We start from the raw sequence: 16,404 nt of genomic DNA on the forward strand, positions 1-16,404 counted from the left end.
AGAGTCGTTGGCTGTCATATATCACTCCGCCACTAGAGGGCAGAGGAGAGTCGCTGGCTGTCATATATCACTCCGCCACTAGAGGGCAGAGGAGAGTCGCTGGCTGTCATATATCACTCCGCCACTAGAGGGCAGAGGAGAGTCGCTGGCTGTCATATATCACTCCGCCACTAGAGGACAGAGGAGAGTCGCTGGCTGTCATATATCACTCCGCCACTAGAGGACAGAGGAGAGCCGCTGGCTGTCATATATCACTCCGCCACTAGAGGGCAGAGGAGAGTCGCTGGCTGTCATATATCACTCCGCCACTAGAGGACAGAGGAGAGCCGCTGGCTGTCATATATCACTCCGCCACTAGAGGGCAGAGGAGAGTCGCTGGCTGTCATATATCACTCCGCCACTAGAGGGCAGAGGAGAGTCGCTGGCTGTCATATATCACTCCGCCACTAGAGGGCAGAGGAGAGTCGCTGGCTGTCATATATGTCGGTACGCCACTAGGAGCAGCAGACGTCACATATGTCTGGCTTTCCAAAAGGGAGGCGCTTGACGCCGGTAGAGGGTGGTGGAAGAAAAAGACCGACGAACCGGGTGGAAGCCCTAAAAAGCGGACTGACGTTATAATCTTTAGATTGCTCTGTTTTTTACAGGTCTGTTCGGAGCGATTAAAGGTAGGTGCCACTCGTATGTTTCTTGAACTCTGTTGTAGTTTAAGCGGTAAAGAAGCTTAAACTGGCCGTGTATTTGAGCAGATGTCTAGGCAGATGAGCTCATTTTTTCAGGCCTTTAGCTGCTCATGCTAGTTAGCTCCGCTAATTCCGTATCGATTCGCCCGTGGCTGGAAATTTAGGTCAAGTTTGACATTAGGACATCGCGGTGGCTAATAATTATCGGTGGAGTGCTTCTCATATTTGTCTAGAGGTTATTTAATTCATCGATGAGTTTTCAGGAAAGTTGTGCCAGTCTAATTCACCGTCACGTTGGGTAAGCGTACCGAGCTAAGTAGTTTTTACATGTTATGTAGACCCTTTAATAATTTTGACAACGTATTGAAATCGAAAGCCTTTTGATTATTAAAGTAACTTTGTCTTTTATTTCAAACAGAGCTGTGGTAACGAGCGGCTAATGTAGACACCAAATTGAACTGTCATCCTATTAAGATTTAAATGTAACGTTACCAGTTTTAGATTAGTTTTACTCGTTTGACTTTAAACGATTAAGGTCGTTTATGACTGTTATATGAGAACTTGTTTAACTTGAGTTGTGCTGCATAGTCAGCAGGTTTCTTTACCAAAGGCTATTGACCTCATTCACAATTATTTTCAAAATAATCTCATCAAAATATTCAGATTCTACTTATTCTAACCGCTTTCATGAGGCCTGTTTCTTTAAAAAGAACTAATAAATTCAAATGAGAAACTGTTTTGTAGTTTTTTTCTTCTTCATTGCGTCATAATGTGATTTCATTTGCGTTGACTATTGTTTTGCCCATGGTTATGTAAGTCAATTAAAGCTACAACGCTGAAAGGGATAGTTCGCCCAAAAAATAAAATTAGCCCATGATTTACTCACCCTCAAGTCATCCTAGGTGTATATGACATTCTTCTTTCAGACGAATACAATCAGAGTTATATTTAAAAAAAAGTCCTGGCTCTTCCAAGCTTTATAATGGCAGTGAATGGCTGATTCTGTTGGGAAGTCCGTAAAATTGCATCTATCCATCATATAACTGCTCCACACGGCTCTCCCACTTAAGTGAATCAATGGGTTTCTGTAAGAAAAATATCAATTTTTAAAACTTTATAAACTGTAATCTCTAACTTCCGCTTACTGTCGTACACGCGTTCACGAGAGACTGGCGTTCCAGTGTATGACGTAGGACGCTGCGGTGAGAATATGCTAGTTCTCGCGAGAACCAAGTTTTGTTTTGCTGTATCCTCTGCACTTCCGCATTCCTCACAGGAACTTACGCTTCGCCTGCGTCCCACGTCATACACTGGAACGCCAGTCTCTCGTGAACGTGTGTACGACAGTTAGCGGAAGTTAGAGATTATAGTTTGTAAAGTGTTATGTTTTATTTTTTAATATAACTCCGATTGTATTCGTCTGAAAGAAGAATGTCATATACACCTACTATCACCACACGGAAGGATAAATAACTGTATCAGACAGACATGTTTTCAAACCGCCCTCCGTTTGCTATTGGTCGAGCAAACAAGTTAGTCCCGCCTCCAACGCACGCATTTGGTTGAAGCAATAGATCGCAAGAGTTAAAAAACGTCCTACTTAATAATTATTTATTTGTTTTTAATAATAATTAATTTATTAATCATTTTTAAGCAATGTTTTTTGGTAAAAACTGGGGGAAAAAGTTTTTATATTCTCAACCAACATCTTTAAATCAGTAGTTTTATATTTCTCCTTTTTTTTCAGTTGTCATTTGCAATGCTTTGAGTTCTTTCCCTTATTTAAAGGCACAATATGTAAGATTTTTTGGATTAAAATATCCAAAAACCACTAGAACATTGTTATATATTTTGTTGACTTGTGTTCTTTATCCCAAATGTTTCCAAGACCGTTTAAATCCAGAGAAATAAGCAGGACTTGGACCTTATGTCGCCTATCAATGAGCAATCATAGTCATACCAGCATTACCCTCAATTACTGGCTTTATTTTGTAACCCTAACCATGGAAAGACCAAAGACACTTTAATATATTGTGCGTTTTATTAGACAGGAGAGCAACTGTTTGGATCATTCATCCACAGTAAACAAATCATTGTTCTCCAGCTCAACACAGTTAGTCTTATTGTCTGAATCTGGTTTTCTTGATTTACCGCAAGTTCCATGTTTGACCATGCCTAATAATATCGATCTCTTACAGCAGTGTGAACAAGTCTCTCATAGTAGCCGCCGAGCAAACGCACACAGTAGCATTATAACATAACTTTCAACACACTCAAATGTGTGTAATATGATAACAGCGCTGCGCTACCTCACATACACATGAGCGGAAGAAGCGGAAGCGCTCGACATTGACAGAATAAAAGCGCCGCAAAATCAAGGCGTCATCAAGCTATGTCTTTGTTTTGAATAAATAACCTCTATCGGTGAAAAATTACATATTGTGGCTTTAATCCGTTAAGTTCACAGTCTTGCACCTTTGTCTTTTTGTCCAATTTTCTAACTACTTTTGTTTCAAATCAAAGTTAATAATGTAGGTTCAGGTTAATGTATATAGAGGTTCATGGCTTAGCTTTTTAAATTAAGACTTTTGAAAAATGAATGGGATTAATACTTCTGGAACCAAGGCCATAGAAAAACCTTGTTTAATGTTTAAATTGTCAACAAAAAAAAAAATTATGATTGACTTACAGTAGGGCTGCTCGATTATGGAAAAAATCATAATCACGATTATTTTGGTCAATATTGAAATCACGATTATGTAACACGATTATTTCACATGACTTTGGGAATGTGTTGTATTTATTAAAAATACACCTTTCAACAATTCAATTGAAATTGTAACATTTGTTGTACTTTTTGAACTATTAAAATAAATAATATAACATATATTCAAATCAAAGTATAAAAGTATTCACGTAAAAATGATAACCACAAATAAATAAGATCAACAATATGGTTCGGCTAGATATGCTTTTCAGGTACGTCTAACATTAGTTTTCAGGTACAGAAATGTATCAAATGTAAAATAACATTGCATATTTGAGTGCATAAATTAAAGATGAATCCTATTAAACTTACAAAAGCTACTCAATCCGGATCGGATATGCGTCGTCTTTATCGACTGTATAAAGTTCACTTAAGGCATATACAGACTATGTCTGCTAGGATACTCATCAAGATGGACATGTTGACATACGCTTTGTGTGAGTTTGTCCGTTCAAGAGCAAGACTTAAAAGAGAACTCAATATTTGCGCGCTGAGAGACGTGTGCGCGCTCTCGGATGAGCGCACAGAGACACATTTTCTCACTGCGCGCGGCTTCTCATTGGCGTCTTCTGGCACTAAACCCGGGTGATGACGGTGAAAACGACTGGTCATATTCAAACATACGGCAGCACTCGCATGCATTGAACAAAGTTTACAAAGAGAGAATTATTTGAGAAATATGAGGGGAAAAAAGGACGTTTACACGGCACCCCTGCTCTCATCAGTTTTTGTTTCTTTATTAGATTGTCATAGGTCACTCTGTGTTTAATTTTCAAGTGGTTAAACAAATTCGTGATGTTCCCTTGCGTTGCAGCCACTACCATGTAGAAAATCTTGCACGTAGCATGTTTCTGCTCGTCGTATGATTCCTCAAAGCCAAACTGTTCCCAGACAACGGAGTTGGTTTTGCCTTTTTTGCTCACCAAACGCTGCTGTAACTGCCCTCCTTCTGCCATCTTTACTCGCGCCGAGTTTTTAAATTCCAGCGGATGATATGCACACGAGTCTCACGACCTGAGAGAGATTTGTGGCTTCGGGAGGGGCGGATGAGCGCGTGCGGGTTTCATTCAGAACGCAAGACAAAATAAGAGTGTTCTTGCAAAACTGAACATGGCAAAATAATCGTTTTTTCTCGATTGTACTATTTTGGTGATCGTTGGGAGGCGAAATCGAAATCGAAATCGAAATTCGATTAATTGCACAGCCCTAACTTACAGTTGTATTTTCATCACTGGTATAAGAGAGCTATATAGTATGGTTAATGTTGACCTTAATAAAACGTCTTTCCTGTTCTGTTTTCTTTACTCCAAACAGGTTGTTGTGCCCAGATTCGTCCCGCCACCTCTCCACGTCTCTTCATCTGGTGTGAGTGTGTGTGCTTGCATGTGTCTGTGTTTGGATTGCACAGAGAGACACTGTTAGTGCTACAGTAGCTGTATTCACTGGTTTCGTGAGGGGGAAACAGCTAGTCGGTGTCTCAGCGATCCGCCATGGGTGACATGAGTGATCTGGACAGACAGATCGACCAGCTGAGGAGGTGTGAGCTCATCAAGGAAAATGAGGTCAAAGCCCTGTGTGCCAAAGCCAGGTGATTACAACCAGTAGAAAACAAATCAGTCGCTTTAAAAAGCCTTTTAATGTTGATCATATGCTCATACAACACCAATGTGTGTGTGTGTGTGTGTGTTCCAGAGAGATCCTTGTAGAAGAGAGTAACGTACAGAGGGTGGACTCTCCGGTAACAGTAAGTATCCACAAACGGAGGAGCTTTTGGTAACACTTTACAGTAAAGTTCCTTTTATTAACGTGAACTAACAATGAAAAGTACTTCTAAGGCCTTTATTGATGTTAATTTCAACATTTACTAATACATTATTCAAATCAAAAGATTTGATATGGTCACATGACTCTAGCAAAAATATTGCTCATTAGGGCTGTGCCGGTAAACATGACAACCGCACCCCGGCGGTGGTGAAATGCTGTTTTACTTGAATATTAGGACACGAGTAAAGCACAAAGCTTTATTTACAAAATAAATAATCGTTTCTCAATTAAATGTCACATCGCAGCCATGGAAACATGGATTCATGACGAACGAGAGAGGCTTTGTGAGGTGAGCCAAATTTAAGCTTTGCCTGCGTTTTCCGATCTGGTCACCCAATTTTCCACGAATTGAACAATAGGGTTACTCCATTTTATTCTAGTGGACATGGAATCTCTTATTTATTTTCCCAAATCTTCATTTACGTCTCTCACAGGGGATTATAAATGTTTCTTCCTTTTGTTTGCTTTTAATTAGGAGCATATCCCCATCATATACTGTGGTAAAGTAGAAAACGGTGTAGGGCGGATACATTTTACTTCTATTTGACACAGTTTGTGCTTGTTATTAGAATGTTAGTGCGTTAAAGGGGCACTTCAGCGCTGGGAAGATGAATGTGTATTTAAACTGGGTCATTTATATAGTAGAAATGTGAAATTATTTTTGAATTTGATGCCTTTTAGCCTGAGAAAAGACAGAAAATGTATTTGTCTCATGTGGATGAAAGACAACAACTCCCAGAATGCAATTGCTTCGCTGCCCAACGAGGCCACTCCCAAAGCCACGGCTATTGGTTATCACTTGCCCACCGTGGCACCGCCACCACCGTGGTTTTGATTTTCATAGTAATAAAACATTTTTTTTCAGTTAGAGAATAGACACTACTATTGAAAACAGAACATGTCTTTTCAATAAAGTGCGAGTGAGCCGAACCAAAGTCAAAAAAAATCCTCCGATGACGCAAAATGACGATATTTGCGTCATCTTAGGATTTTTTTCCAGAAATAAAATGCATAATTCTCTCGTCTCAGGGGGATATGAGGGGGGAAAGTACCATAATTCGAATATACTACCGGGTTTCTACTGATACAAAGCCTAATGCTGATCGCTGAAGTAACACTTTAAGTTTGTGTGTATAGCGCATTTCATACACGCCGGAGATGTTTAGTTTCGCTTTCTCTCGCATCGCATAATCAAACAAAGCCTAAAGTTCTTGACCCTGCGGAAGATAAATTTGCCCTTCACACCTTTTACTGCAATCCATTTTCTAATCTAGTTTTGGAACATTAGGAGAATTTGAGAAAACATGAAGATATTAGAAAAGCGATGCTCTCTTTCCTGCTCGTGTCCCACATCCCTTTCAGCGCTAAGCGGCACGCACCTCTGTGGGGAAATATAAAAGGTTTTTTAAAACTAATATTTAACTTTCTTATATTATTTATATTCATATTATTTACTGATATTTATTTAAAGGTTTTAAAGGCTGTAGTATGTTTTTTCACTGACGGAAGTACTAAAATAAACACGGATGTTTGAGCCTTGTTTAGGCTGTTTTTTTTTATTTTTAAATGTAGGCTATTTAATTGAGGTGTGTGTGTGCGTGTGCGTGTGCCCAACCACCGCTGGTTAAAAAAAAAACTGCCACCGTCACAGCGCTATTGCTCATTGTTAATGCATTAACTAATAGGACCTTCTGCAAAACACAAAATAAGATTTTTTAGAAAACTGTTTTGGTGTCTAATGATTTCCACAAAACAGATGTTTTTCAAAATATCTTCTTGAATGTTACACAGAAAAAAGACATCTCTTCAAGATTAAAAATAATAAATGATTCCTTTGATCATATATAATATATGAGAAGTAAATAGCTTTTTCTTCTCTTCAGGTATGTGGTGACATCCATGGACAGTTTTATGACCTGAAGGAATTGTTTAGGGTAAGTCTAATTTATTTTTCATGAAAAGTAAATGCAAAATGATAAAGCAATGCATGGAAGTTTTTTTTGTTGTTGATACTATGGGCCTTTAGTGTCGCGTTTAGCAGATTAGAGCTGGATGATAACATAGTTCAGGGTTTCCCAATTCCAGTCCTCATGCTTCTCTGATCTGCACATGTTGTATGTCTTTCTTATCTGACCCACTTGATTCAGATCATCAGTTTGTTATATGAGAGCTCCGTGAACTCAGGTGCTTTCCGATTGACAAAGGTCCCTACAGAGAGTTCACTGTTCCCTACTCTCTGAGTATGGTATATCTCTTAAAGTTCCCTTCATTTGACAAAATGCTTTCATTCGCAACACCCTGCAATGTTATCAAACACAGACGAAACTCAAGTCCCACAACTATGGCTGCGTCTGAAAACTTAAAAATGCTGCCTTTGGAGGACATCGAGGCGTGTCCGAATCCAATGTTAGCTTTACTTCCTGTCCCCTGAGATCCCTTCATCTGATGGATTTTTGAAGACCGCATAGACGTATCCTTCGCTGCCTTTGATATCCCACAATCCTGTGCTTCCCATTCTGTGACAGTTGAGCTAGAAAAAATAAAGATGGCGTCTGAAAGCCGCAGTTAGTGGTCAGTCAGTTTGTGTGTAAATGCACGTTTTAAACCAACGTTTTCCACTTCTGATGTCATTAAATATTAATTATTAAATGTTTGCTTAGTTTTCACGTCTGCTGTAGATCATTAAACCGTTGAGCTGCCTCATGTCTGTCTGAAATCAGTTTGGTGAGGTACCTTCATGTGCAAACGCTGTCTAATCGGGAAATGACCTTGTGGGCAGCGTTTGCACAAGTCAGCTGTTTTCAGATGCAGCCTGTGTTTGTGCAGCTCAAGATACTGATGTGCGTAGTGTTTCTTTACAAAGTGACGTTGCCAACTACGGGCCTGGCAGCAGAATGAATCAGTCTCTCTAAATCCCTCCTTTCCGTGAGCCTACTCTGCTCTGATTGATCAGATGGCCCAGTCTGTTGTGATTGGTCTACTGCTTCGAGTGCACATCGGAAACAAACGTCCATTATCATAACTGTACTTCAGCTCACGAGGCTTCCTCAACCCTCAGTGATTGTACACACTGTAAAGGCAGTAAGGATGGTGTTGATTTTACCACATCAATCTGAGTGCGAGTCCGATGATGAAACATTGGAAGAACTAATTATTCAACCCGAACCTCCATCACAAGAGTGACTTGAGCAGGACGTTTCTCAGTGATGCACTACTCATTTTGAGGTACATTATGAGATGTTACAGCTGTAATTTCTCACCATCAGCATTAACAAGTGTGTCCATCAACAAACCAATGTGTATAATTGAAGACTTCAGATGCAAAAGCCTCTTAAGTCCATCTGACGTTTTTCTTTAAAATAAGCAATTTTGTCAGGCTTCTATGTACAGGTTTCCTTCTGTAAGTACCGGTACTTCTGAATGGGCTGAGGCTGGGATTAAGTGGGTGTGAAGTGAAAGTATTTTATGAACGTATACTATATGCGGAGAGCACTCAGTATCGTTATCTCATTTTTGACCAAAGTGGCTTTTAGAGGCTTTTGCATCCGAACTCTTCATTTCTAATTTCTTGCGGTGCACATGCAGGAACTGTATCAATAAGAGCGATACGTTAGCCGAGCACTACGTGAATGACCGATGTTACATAAAAAGTTTGCAAAACAAATCTTGCTCCATCCTTTATCTTTACTCAAAGTATTAAAGGGTTAGTTCACCCAAAAATGAAAATTCTGTCATTAATTACTCACCCTCATGTCGTTGGACACCCGTAAGACCTCCGTTCATATTCGGAACACAAATGAAGATATTTTAGTTGAAAGCTGATGCTGAGAAAGGCTTCACACAGGCCTCCATTGGCATTCAGTACATTGACACTTCCAAGATCCATGAAAGGCACTTAAAACGTCGTTACAAAGTCTATCTCACCACAGTGGCTCTACAATAATCATACAATGCGACGACAATAGTTTTTGTGCGCAAAAAAAAATCTAAATAACACCTTTATCCAACTTGTTCTTGTCTTCCGTGTGCGCCTCCACGACGCATGCGCGAGAATATGACGCAGATCCGGCGTTCGGACAGATGACCCAGAAGCGATTTGTTTACGAGCAGAGGAAGACGCGCGTGTCTAAGCTGTTGGATTCTACATTGATCGTGCTTTAGGTCTCGGCGTAGTGCTCAAAATGGGGCTTAAGTGTGTATTTCATCGATTCCCGAACACCGGCGCTACGTCATATTCTCGCGCATGCGTCGTGGAGGCGCACACGGAAGACAAGAACAAGTTGGATAAAGGTGTTATTTTGATTTTTTTTTGCGCACAAAAACTATTGTCGTCGCATTGTATGATTATTGTAGAGCCACTGTGGTGAGATAGACTTTGTAACGACGTTTTAAGTGCCTTTCATGGATCTTGGAAGTGTCAATGTACTGAATGCCAATGGAGGCCTGTGTGAAGCCTTTCTCAGCCATCAGCTTTCAACTAAAATATCTTCATTTGTGTTCCGAATATGAACGGAGGTCTTACGGGTGTCCAACGACATGAGGGTGAGTAATTAATGACAGAATTTTCATTTTTGGGTGAACTAACCCTTTAAGAACAGACAATCTGCATTAACAGACACTGTTTTAGATAATAGTGTGGCCCACAGATGATTAGCAATAACTATTTCAGTAAGACGGTAATAACGCGAGTTAGCCGGATACTTACACTATATAAAACACAAAATGACATATTTTGCATTATACATATTTTTATAAGCCTTGGTGGAAAATGTATACATCAATAATTATTCATACTTACAGGTTGTGATTCTGAGGAGCAGCTGGTCCAAATAAAGGAGCACTGACCCATCTGTTCACATCTTTAAGAGCAAGTGTTTTGCGAATCCCACATTGAACTCTGAGATTTGAGAAGCAGTCGTCAGAAAAATTACATGTTTGAGGACTGGTCAAGTGTTTTGCGGGGGACAACATACAACAGGGGTGTCCAAACTTTTTTTTAAAGTGGGCCAGATTCGATGTTGTGGACATACCCGGGGGCCGATCCCTTTTATATTTTATATATATATATATATATGAAATGTATAGATATTTAACAATATCTGTAAAAACTTTCATCAACCAAAAAGTTTTAATGGGTGAAATTTAAATATTGTTACTGAGTTAGAACTCAATTCTTATTTAAATTTAATAAGTGCTCTATTTAGATCACCACAGGTAAAACCACACTACAAAAAATACTTTTCTTACTAAAAATTCTTATTTTTACATTAAAATTACATATTTTTTTCTTGATTCCTGGGGGAAAAAATCAAAATGAATTGAGTTTTTGCTTGAAACAAACTAAATTATTTGCCAATGGATTAGAAAAATAATAATGTTTCTGTTTGGGACAGAAACAAGATTCCAAACAGAAACATAATTTTTTTTTACCCCATTTGCAAATAATTAGCTTGTTTTAACCAAAAACTCACTTCAATTTCATTTTATTTTTTTCCAGAAAACAAGAAAAAATATCTAATGTCATTTAACTTCTCGTAAATGCATCTTGATTTAAGAATTTTGATATATTTATAGTAGAAACAAGACAAAAATACTAAATGACAACATTTTTTCAGTGCACACAAGGCAATAAGTTCAAAAAATATATAAATTTCTATATCTAGAATGACTTTTATGGTATTTAGTCTATAAACAAATGAATACAATTGCACAAAACTGCAAGTTTATGACAAAAATAGTCTGCAATTTGGCCTTTTATTACTCATTTAATACATGTCTACATTACAAATTAAATAAAATTAGATATTAACCTACATTTCTGACAAATGACCACGGGTCCAGTTAGTTTTACCACAGTAAATCCATGATAAATCTTGGTGAATTGTTGTTTGAAAAGTATTTTAACTGAATCGGCTCAGCTGATTTGCACGTTAGTGTTGTTGATTAAGTCAGTGCTGTTAAACTGGCTTTAAATGAAATCAAATCACAGAGAGATTCGCAGCTCGTACCGGAGACCTCTGCGCCAAACTCGAACGCTTCTCACTGGATGTTTAGTGGTCGTGTGAGCGAGACACTCAGGAGGTAAACACATTTTGTTCAGAGTCAGAGCTCGCGAGTTGCGCAGAGCACAAGTAGCGCTGTTTCGTTCCGCTTTGGGCGCTGTGTCCCTGGCCTAAAATCTAGTACAGCCACCTTGCGTTGACATCGTGAAACTGCACGATTTGTAAATTATCCATGGCGGGCCACATGTATTATATTTTAATAGACAAGCTGCGGGCCGTTTGAAATTCATCCCCGGACCGCATTTGGCCCGCGGGTTGGACTTTGGACACCCCTGACATACAACATAGGCGCTATTATGCAAATGTATTCTCTATGGAGGGATTCAAAATACAAACGACTCGTATAGACGGTTCAGAAACGATTCTTTCTTTTGGGAGATAATAACTTTATTTATTGTGCACTTTACAACTTTGCAGAACTTTTACATTCACAGACAGTGATATACCACACTGCATGAAAGGGAATATCTGAAAAACCGTAATTGGTGTTTAAAAATCTGTTCTCCTTCAGGTGGGAGGCGACGTTCCAGAAACAAACTACCTCTTCATGGGAGATTTTGTGGACAGAGGCTTTTACAGTGTTGAGACCTTTCTGCTACTTCTTGCCCTCAAGGTACTGTCATCGTGTTATTCATAAGACGTCTGTAATGAGATGTGATGCTTGTTATAAAAGGACATAATTAATGGATGACAATGGCTCCTCACAGGTGCGTTATCCAGACAGAATCACCTTAATTCGGGGAAATCACGAGTCCAGACAGATCACACAGGTGTACGGCTTTTACGATGAGTGTTTAAGAAAATACGGTTCAGTCACGGTATGGAGGTACTGCACCGAGATCTTCGACTACCTATCCCTCTCCGCCATCATCGACGGCAAAGTGAGTCTTGTTTGTTTGTTAGTTAAAAATGAAAAAAATGGCAGAATTGCATTTTTTGGGTAAACTAGCCCTTTAACAAGGTTCCACTTGTTTCCTCAACACTGGCCTGACTTGGATTTGTTTTTCATCTTGCGACCCCACAGATCTTCTGCGTACACGGAGGCCTGTCGCCCTCAATCCAGACTCTGGACCAGATCAGAACCATCGACAGGAAACAGGAAGTGCCTCATGACGGACCCATGTGTGATCTTTTGTGGTCTGATCCTGAAGGTAGTTCTGATTTCTGGAATACCACAGAGATGTTCTCCATCGTCAGCATCTCATTATATGAATGTGTCCCCTGTCTGACTCAGACACCACCGGCTGGGGCGTTAGTCCGCGAGGTGCTGGATATCTGTTCGGTAGTGACGTCGTGGCCCAGTTCAACGCCGCCAACGACATCGACATGATTTGCAGGGCGCACCAGCTTGTCATGGAAGGTTACAAGTGGCACTTCAACGAGACCGTTCTCACTGTGTGGTCTGCTCCAAACTACTGCTACAGGTGGGGGTTTATTTTTTCATAAAATGAAAAGTATAGTCATTGTTACTGGGAACAATTATTTTTAGTATCCAAGTTACCATTATTGTTTTTGATAATTTTTAATTCGTTTTTTTTTTTTTTAATTTTGTCATGGTTATTTATCACATTTTTAATTAATTTCATTTGTCCAAATTTGTAATTAATACTTTTTTTTTTTTTTTTGTACATCAAGTTAAACTAAATGAAAATGAGAAACATTTCCTTGGCAACTGGATGAAATAAAACACTTTATTTACTGTATTTAAATTAACTTTTATTTTATTCCAAAAAAAAGTTATGTTTAAAAAAAAAATTTTTAATTTTTGTTATAATTAAATTATTTTTTTACATTTTATTTATTGACTTTTGTTAGTAAATCAAGTTAAACTAATTGAAAATGATTAATGTTGCCCAAGCTGAAATGTTTTTTTTATATATATATATATTGTACTTTACTTTATTTCAACAATTTTATGGTTTCAGTTTTTTTTTTTTGTCTAAAACAAGTTGAACTCAATTAAAATGAGTAATGTTATAGCTGAAATAAAAACAAGTTTTGTGTTTATCTCAGTTAAAGGTGCACTATGTAACATTCTTTCAGTAAAATATCCAAAAACCACTAGGCCAGTGTTATATATTTTGTTCAGTTGAGTGCTTGCAATATCCCAAATGTTTCCAACTATTTGTAAATCGTGAGAAATTGCTATTTTAACCAAGGAACCGGGACGTGTGAGGGCGTCGCCTGTCAATGGCGTCATATCCGCGTTACCCTTGGGTTCTGGTTTTATTGTGCAGAAACGCTTTACTCTCACTGCAGTGTGAACAAGTGTCATAGCAGCAGCCGCCTGTAAGTGCAGTAACTACGCAAACACTGAAACTGAGAAAAATGGCTTTAAAGTTTTTACACCAGCCAGTCAAACATGTTGTGGGTAGATTAGTGGTAATGCATTCATGTATTGCCTTCTTAGGAAAAAAATTTTTATAGATAAAAACCATGACCATGATGAGTTTTGTGAATATTATGTGATCTTTGACCCCCAAAATGCAGATACTGCACTCTGCCTTTGGATGACCTTAAACAACTAAAACACTATTGCAAAGGCAAAGTGCAGTATCTACAAACTAAATGTGTTCATCCAACTTTTTTTCATGCATCTTAATACATGTTTATAGTAATAATAAACTTTACATAATACAGAATTTTCATTTTCGGTTGAACTATCCCTTTAATATGGCCATACGTCATTTCCTAGAATTAGAGGTTAGAGAGTAAGTTAATTTACGTATTTCTTCTCCCTTTACCCTAACTTCTAAGCTATTCTCAAACATGTACATTTCCTATTTATGCTATCTACACCCTTAAAGCTATAATTAATAATGAAAATATAATTATTATGTATTCTTAGCTAACCTATCTGTGAAATCCAAAAAACTGATTGGCACTTTTTTTTGTATATTTAGTAGCCTACGAAATTAGTGCGTGAAAATAGAGTACTTTCAGTACATTATGCAAGTGTACTTTTTCACCTAGTGTGCTTGCTGTCGGCCGGCTGCGCTGCGCTCGACCGGTTGTCACCTGATGACTGGCGCCGCTAACTTTTAGAGTAACTTTGTCTAACAAGATAACTTTACCAGACCCAGCTAACTTTTTAAGGGGTAACCCCTGTCTATAAAATTGGATTAGCTGTCTGAAACGGAGAGATGTCCGAATCAACAAACACCAACGTGATTAAATCGGATTATCTTTACGTTGTCAGAGGATATTGCCTTTAATAGAGCAGCACAGGTTAGTCAAAATTTGCTAGCGGCTGGCTATTAAATGTTAACTGAATATAAAGCTGTCAGTTGCCTTACTATGAGTTATTATTTTGCTATCTTCCTTACCAGTCTTTGAATATTTGCGTTTTAACGCGAGTTCAAACATCATATGGCTGCAGGATTGTTTCTGTGTGTTACGATCGGGGGAAACCGCATAAATTACAATCCCCATTGTGACAAGGCTGAAACCGCAGTATCTGCTGTGTCAAGAACGGGGAAACAAAGCTAGAACGCAGTAACATCACTTACTGCGGTTTGCCTTGGTATATTGGCTTGGATTTTGTAGTTACTGCAATTTTGACATGCTCGTTTCTCTAAAACTGGACAAAATTGAACCTGCAAACTTTGTCACAAGACAGAACAGATGTCACAAAGCCCATTTCAAGTCTTAACTCAATTTTGACCAAATGTGTAGTTACTGCGCTTAGCCTTTGGACGGCAGTATACATCACGCCCCTGTTCATTTCACAAGACTCCCTGACTTTTGTGGTTATGTCCAATTGAAATGAACCAGGAACTGTTACTTTAAGAAAAAAAACTAATATTTCACAAAAAAATATTATTGGTATTTATTTAACCATGCCATGCTCTTTTCTTTGTCATAGATGTGGTAATGTGGCAGCAATCTTGGAGCTTGACGAGCACCTGCAGAAAGAATTCATCATATTCGAAGCTGCTCCACAAGAAACGAGAGGCATTCCCTCCAAAAAGCCAGTCGCTGACTACTTCCTGTGAGCTTCCTGTGTCCTTAGGATGCAAGCACTCTCAACAGGAAGTGGTGCCCTGTGTGTACTTGTATTTCTGTTTCCCTCTCCCTGCCCAACTGTCTTAATTGTGCTTTTTATTTTTATTTTTAACTTTCTCTGTAATATTCCTTTTCTTTTTCTTTTTGCTACTTTCCATCCACTTTCACATTCTTTCACTTTGCCATCAAGACACACATTGGCATTATATTCTCACCCACTGCTGTGAAATCCCCCGCTCTCAGACTCATGGTATGCTGTAGATGTAGACGTTTATTATGTATGTGAATAGCAGTAGGGGAAGGTGGAAGGTGGCGGTTCACGTGTTCCTCAGAAAGCTGCGTTTTGAAACGGCAGGTTAAAACAGGTTGTTGGACATTTTTATATTTTTCTTCATTTTCTTTCTGTATATTCTCTTCTCACGCAAGTTGTAAATGTGTAAGAGAATGGGAATGACATGTTTCCTGCTTTGATTATAGTTTACAGTCATCTGTTTTCACCGCAGTTTCACAGCTTTTGAGTTTTGTGAAGGAAACTACTGCAGATGCTGAGCTCCCGACTCTGCAGTGTTATATATATATATATATATATGGACATTAACGACACTGGAAAACATGAACACGACACACAAACCAAACTGGATTTAGAAGATGTGCTTTTCCCCTCTTGACTGTTCTCTCTCTATAGGACTTATTGTTGATTTTTATTTTTAATTTGTGAAAATAAAATGTACTTTTGTATGAATTTAAGATGTGATTTTTCTGGTTTTCTTCATCAATTTGACAGATGTTATGCCTGATCAACTCTTATCAAATATTTTTCTAATTAAAAAATTTGAGTTTGGGATAAGTTTTTTTTTTTTTTTTTTAAGTGATACTTTTAATCAGAATGGATGTATGAAATTAAGAGTGACAGAAAAGACGCATATAATGTTACAAAAGATTTCTATTTTAAATAAACGCGGTTCATTTGAACTTTTGTTGCTTTCAAGCCATGACAGCACGTGACGTCCTACTCGGAGCTGTTCACAGACTCGGAATTATGCGTTTAAAGGCCCGTTCACAC

The 16,404-nt window shown here is 38.5% G+C and overlaps 1 protein-coding gene across 2 annotated transcripts; it reads left to right on the forward strand.

The window, feature by feature from the left end:
* Positions 1-512: 512 nt before the first annotated feature.
* Positions 513-16,311, forward strand: ppp4cb (protein phosphatase 4, catalytic subunit b). 2 transcript variants are annotated; one of them, XM_079801636.1, is made up of 9 exons: positions 513-668; positions 4,765-5,038; positions 5,143-5,194; positions 7,158-7,208; positions 11,848-11,949; positions 12,044-12,217; positions 12,361-12,487; positions 12,571-12,760; positions 15,202-16,311. In XM_079801636.1, the coding sequence occupies exons 2-9, from the start codon at positions 4,941-4,943 to the stop codon at positions 15,329-15,331; spliced, it is 924 nt and encodes a 307-aa protein (XP_079657762.1). In that variant the 5' UTR covers positions 513-668; positions 4,765-4,940; the 3' UTR covers positions 15,332-16,311. The 2 variants fall into 2 exon arrangements, with proteins under 2 accessions (XP_079657762.1, XP_079657763.1); XM_079801637.1 differs by having other exon boundaries at positions 647-981.
* Positions 16,312-16,404: the final 93 nt, after the last annotated feature.

This window comes from Gobio gobio, assembly GCF_949357685.1.
Source record: "Gobio gobio genome assembly, chromosome: 20".
Taxonomy (NCBI): Eukaryota; Metazoa; Chordata; class Actinopteri; order Cypriniformes; family Gobionidae; genus Gobio; species Gobio gobio.

Excerpts from the sequence above, each read along its gene's own strand:
- ppp4cb (XM_079801636.1), top strand. The coding sequence starts at position 4,941 with ATGGGTGACATGAGTGATCTGGACAGACAGATCGACCAGCTGAGGAGG. Across the intron at positions 11,950-12,043 it reads TGCTACTTCTTGCCCTCAAG|GTGCGTTATCCAGACAGAAT; the intron begins GTACTGTCATCG and ends GGCTCCTCACAG. Across the intron at positions 12,761-15,201 it reads GCTCCAAACTACTGCTACAG|ATGTGGTAATGTGGCAGCAA; the intron begins GTGGGGGTTTAT and ends TCTTTGTCATAG.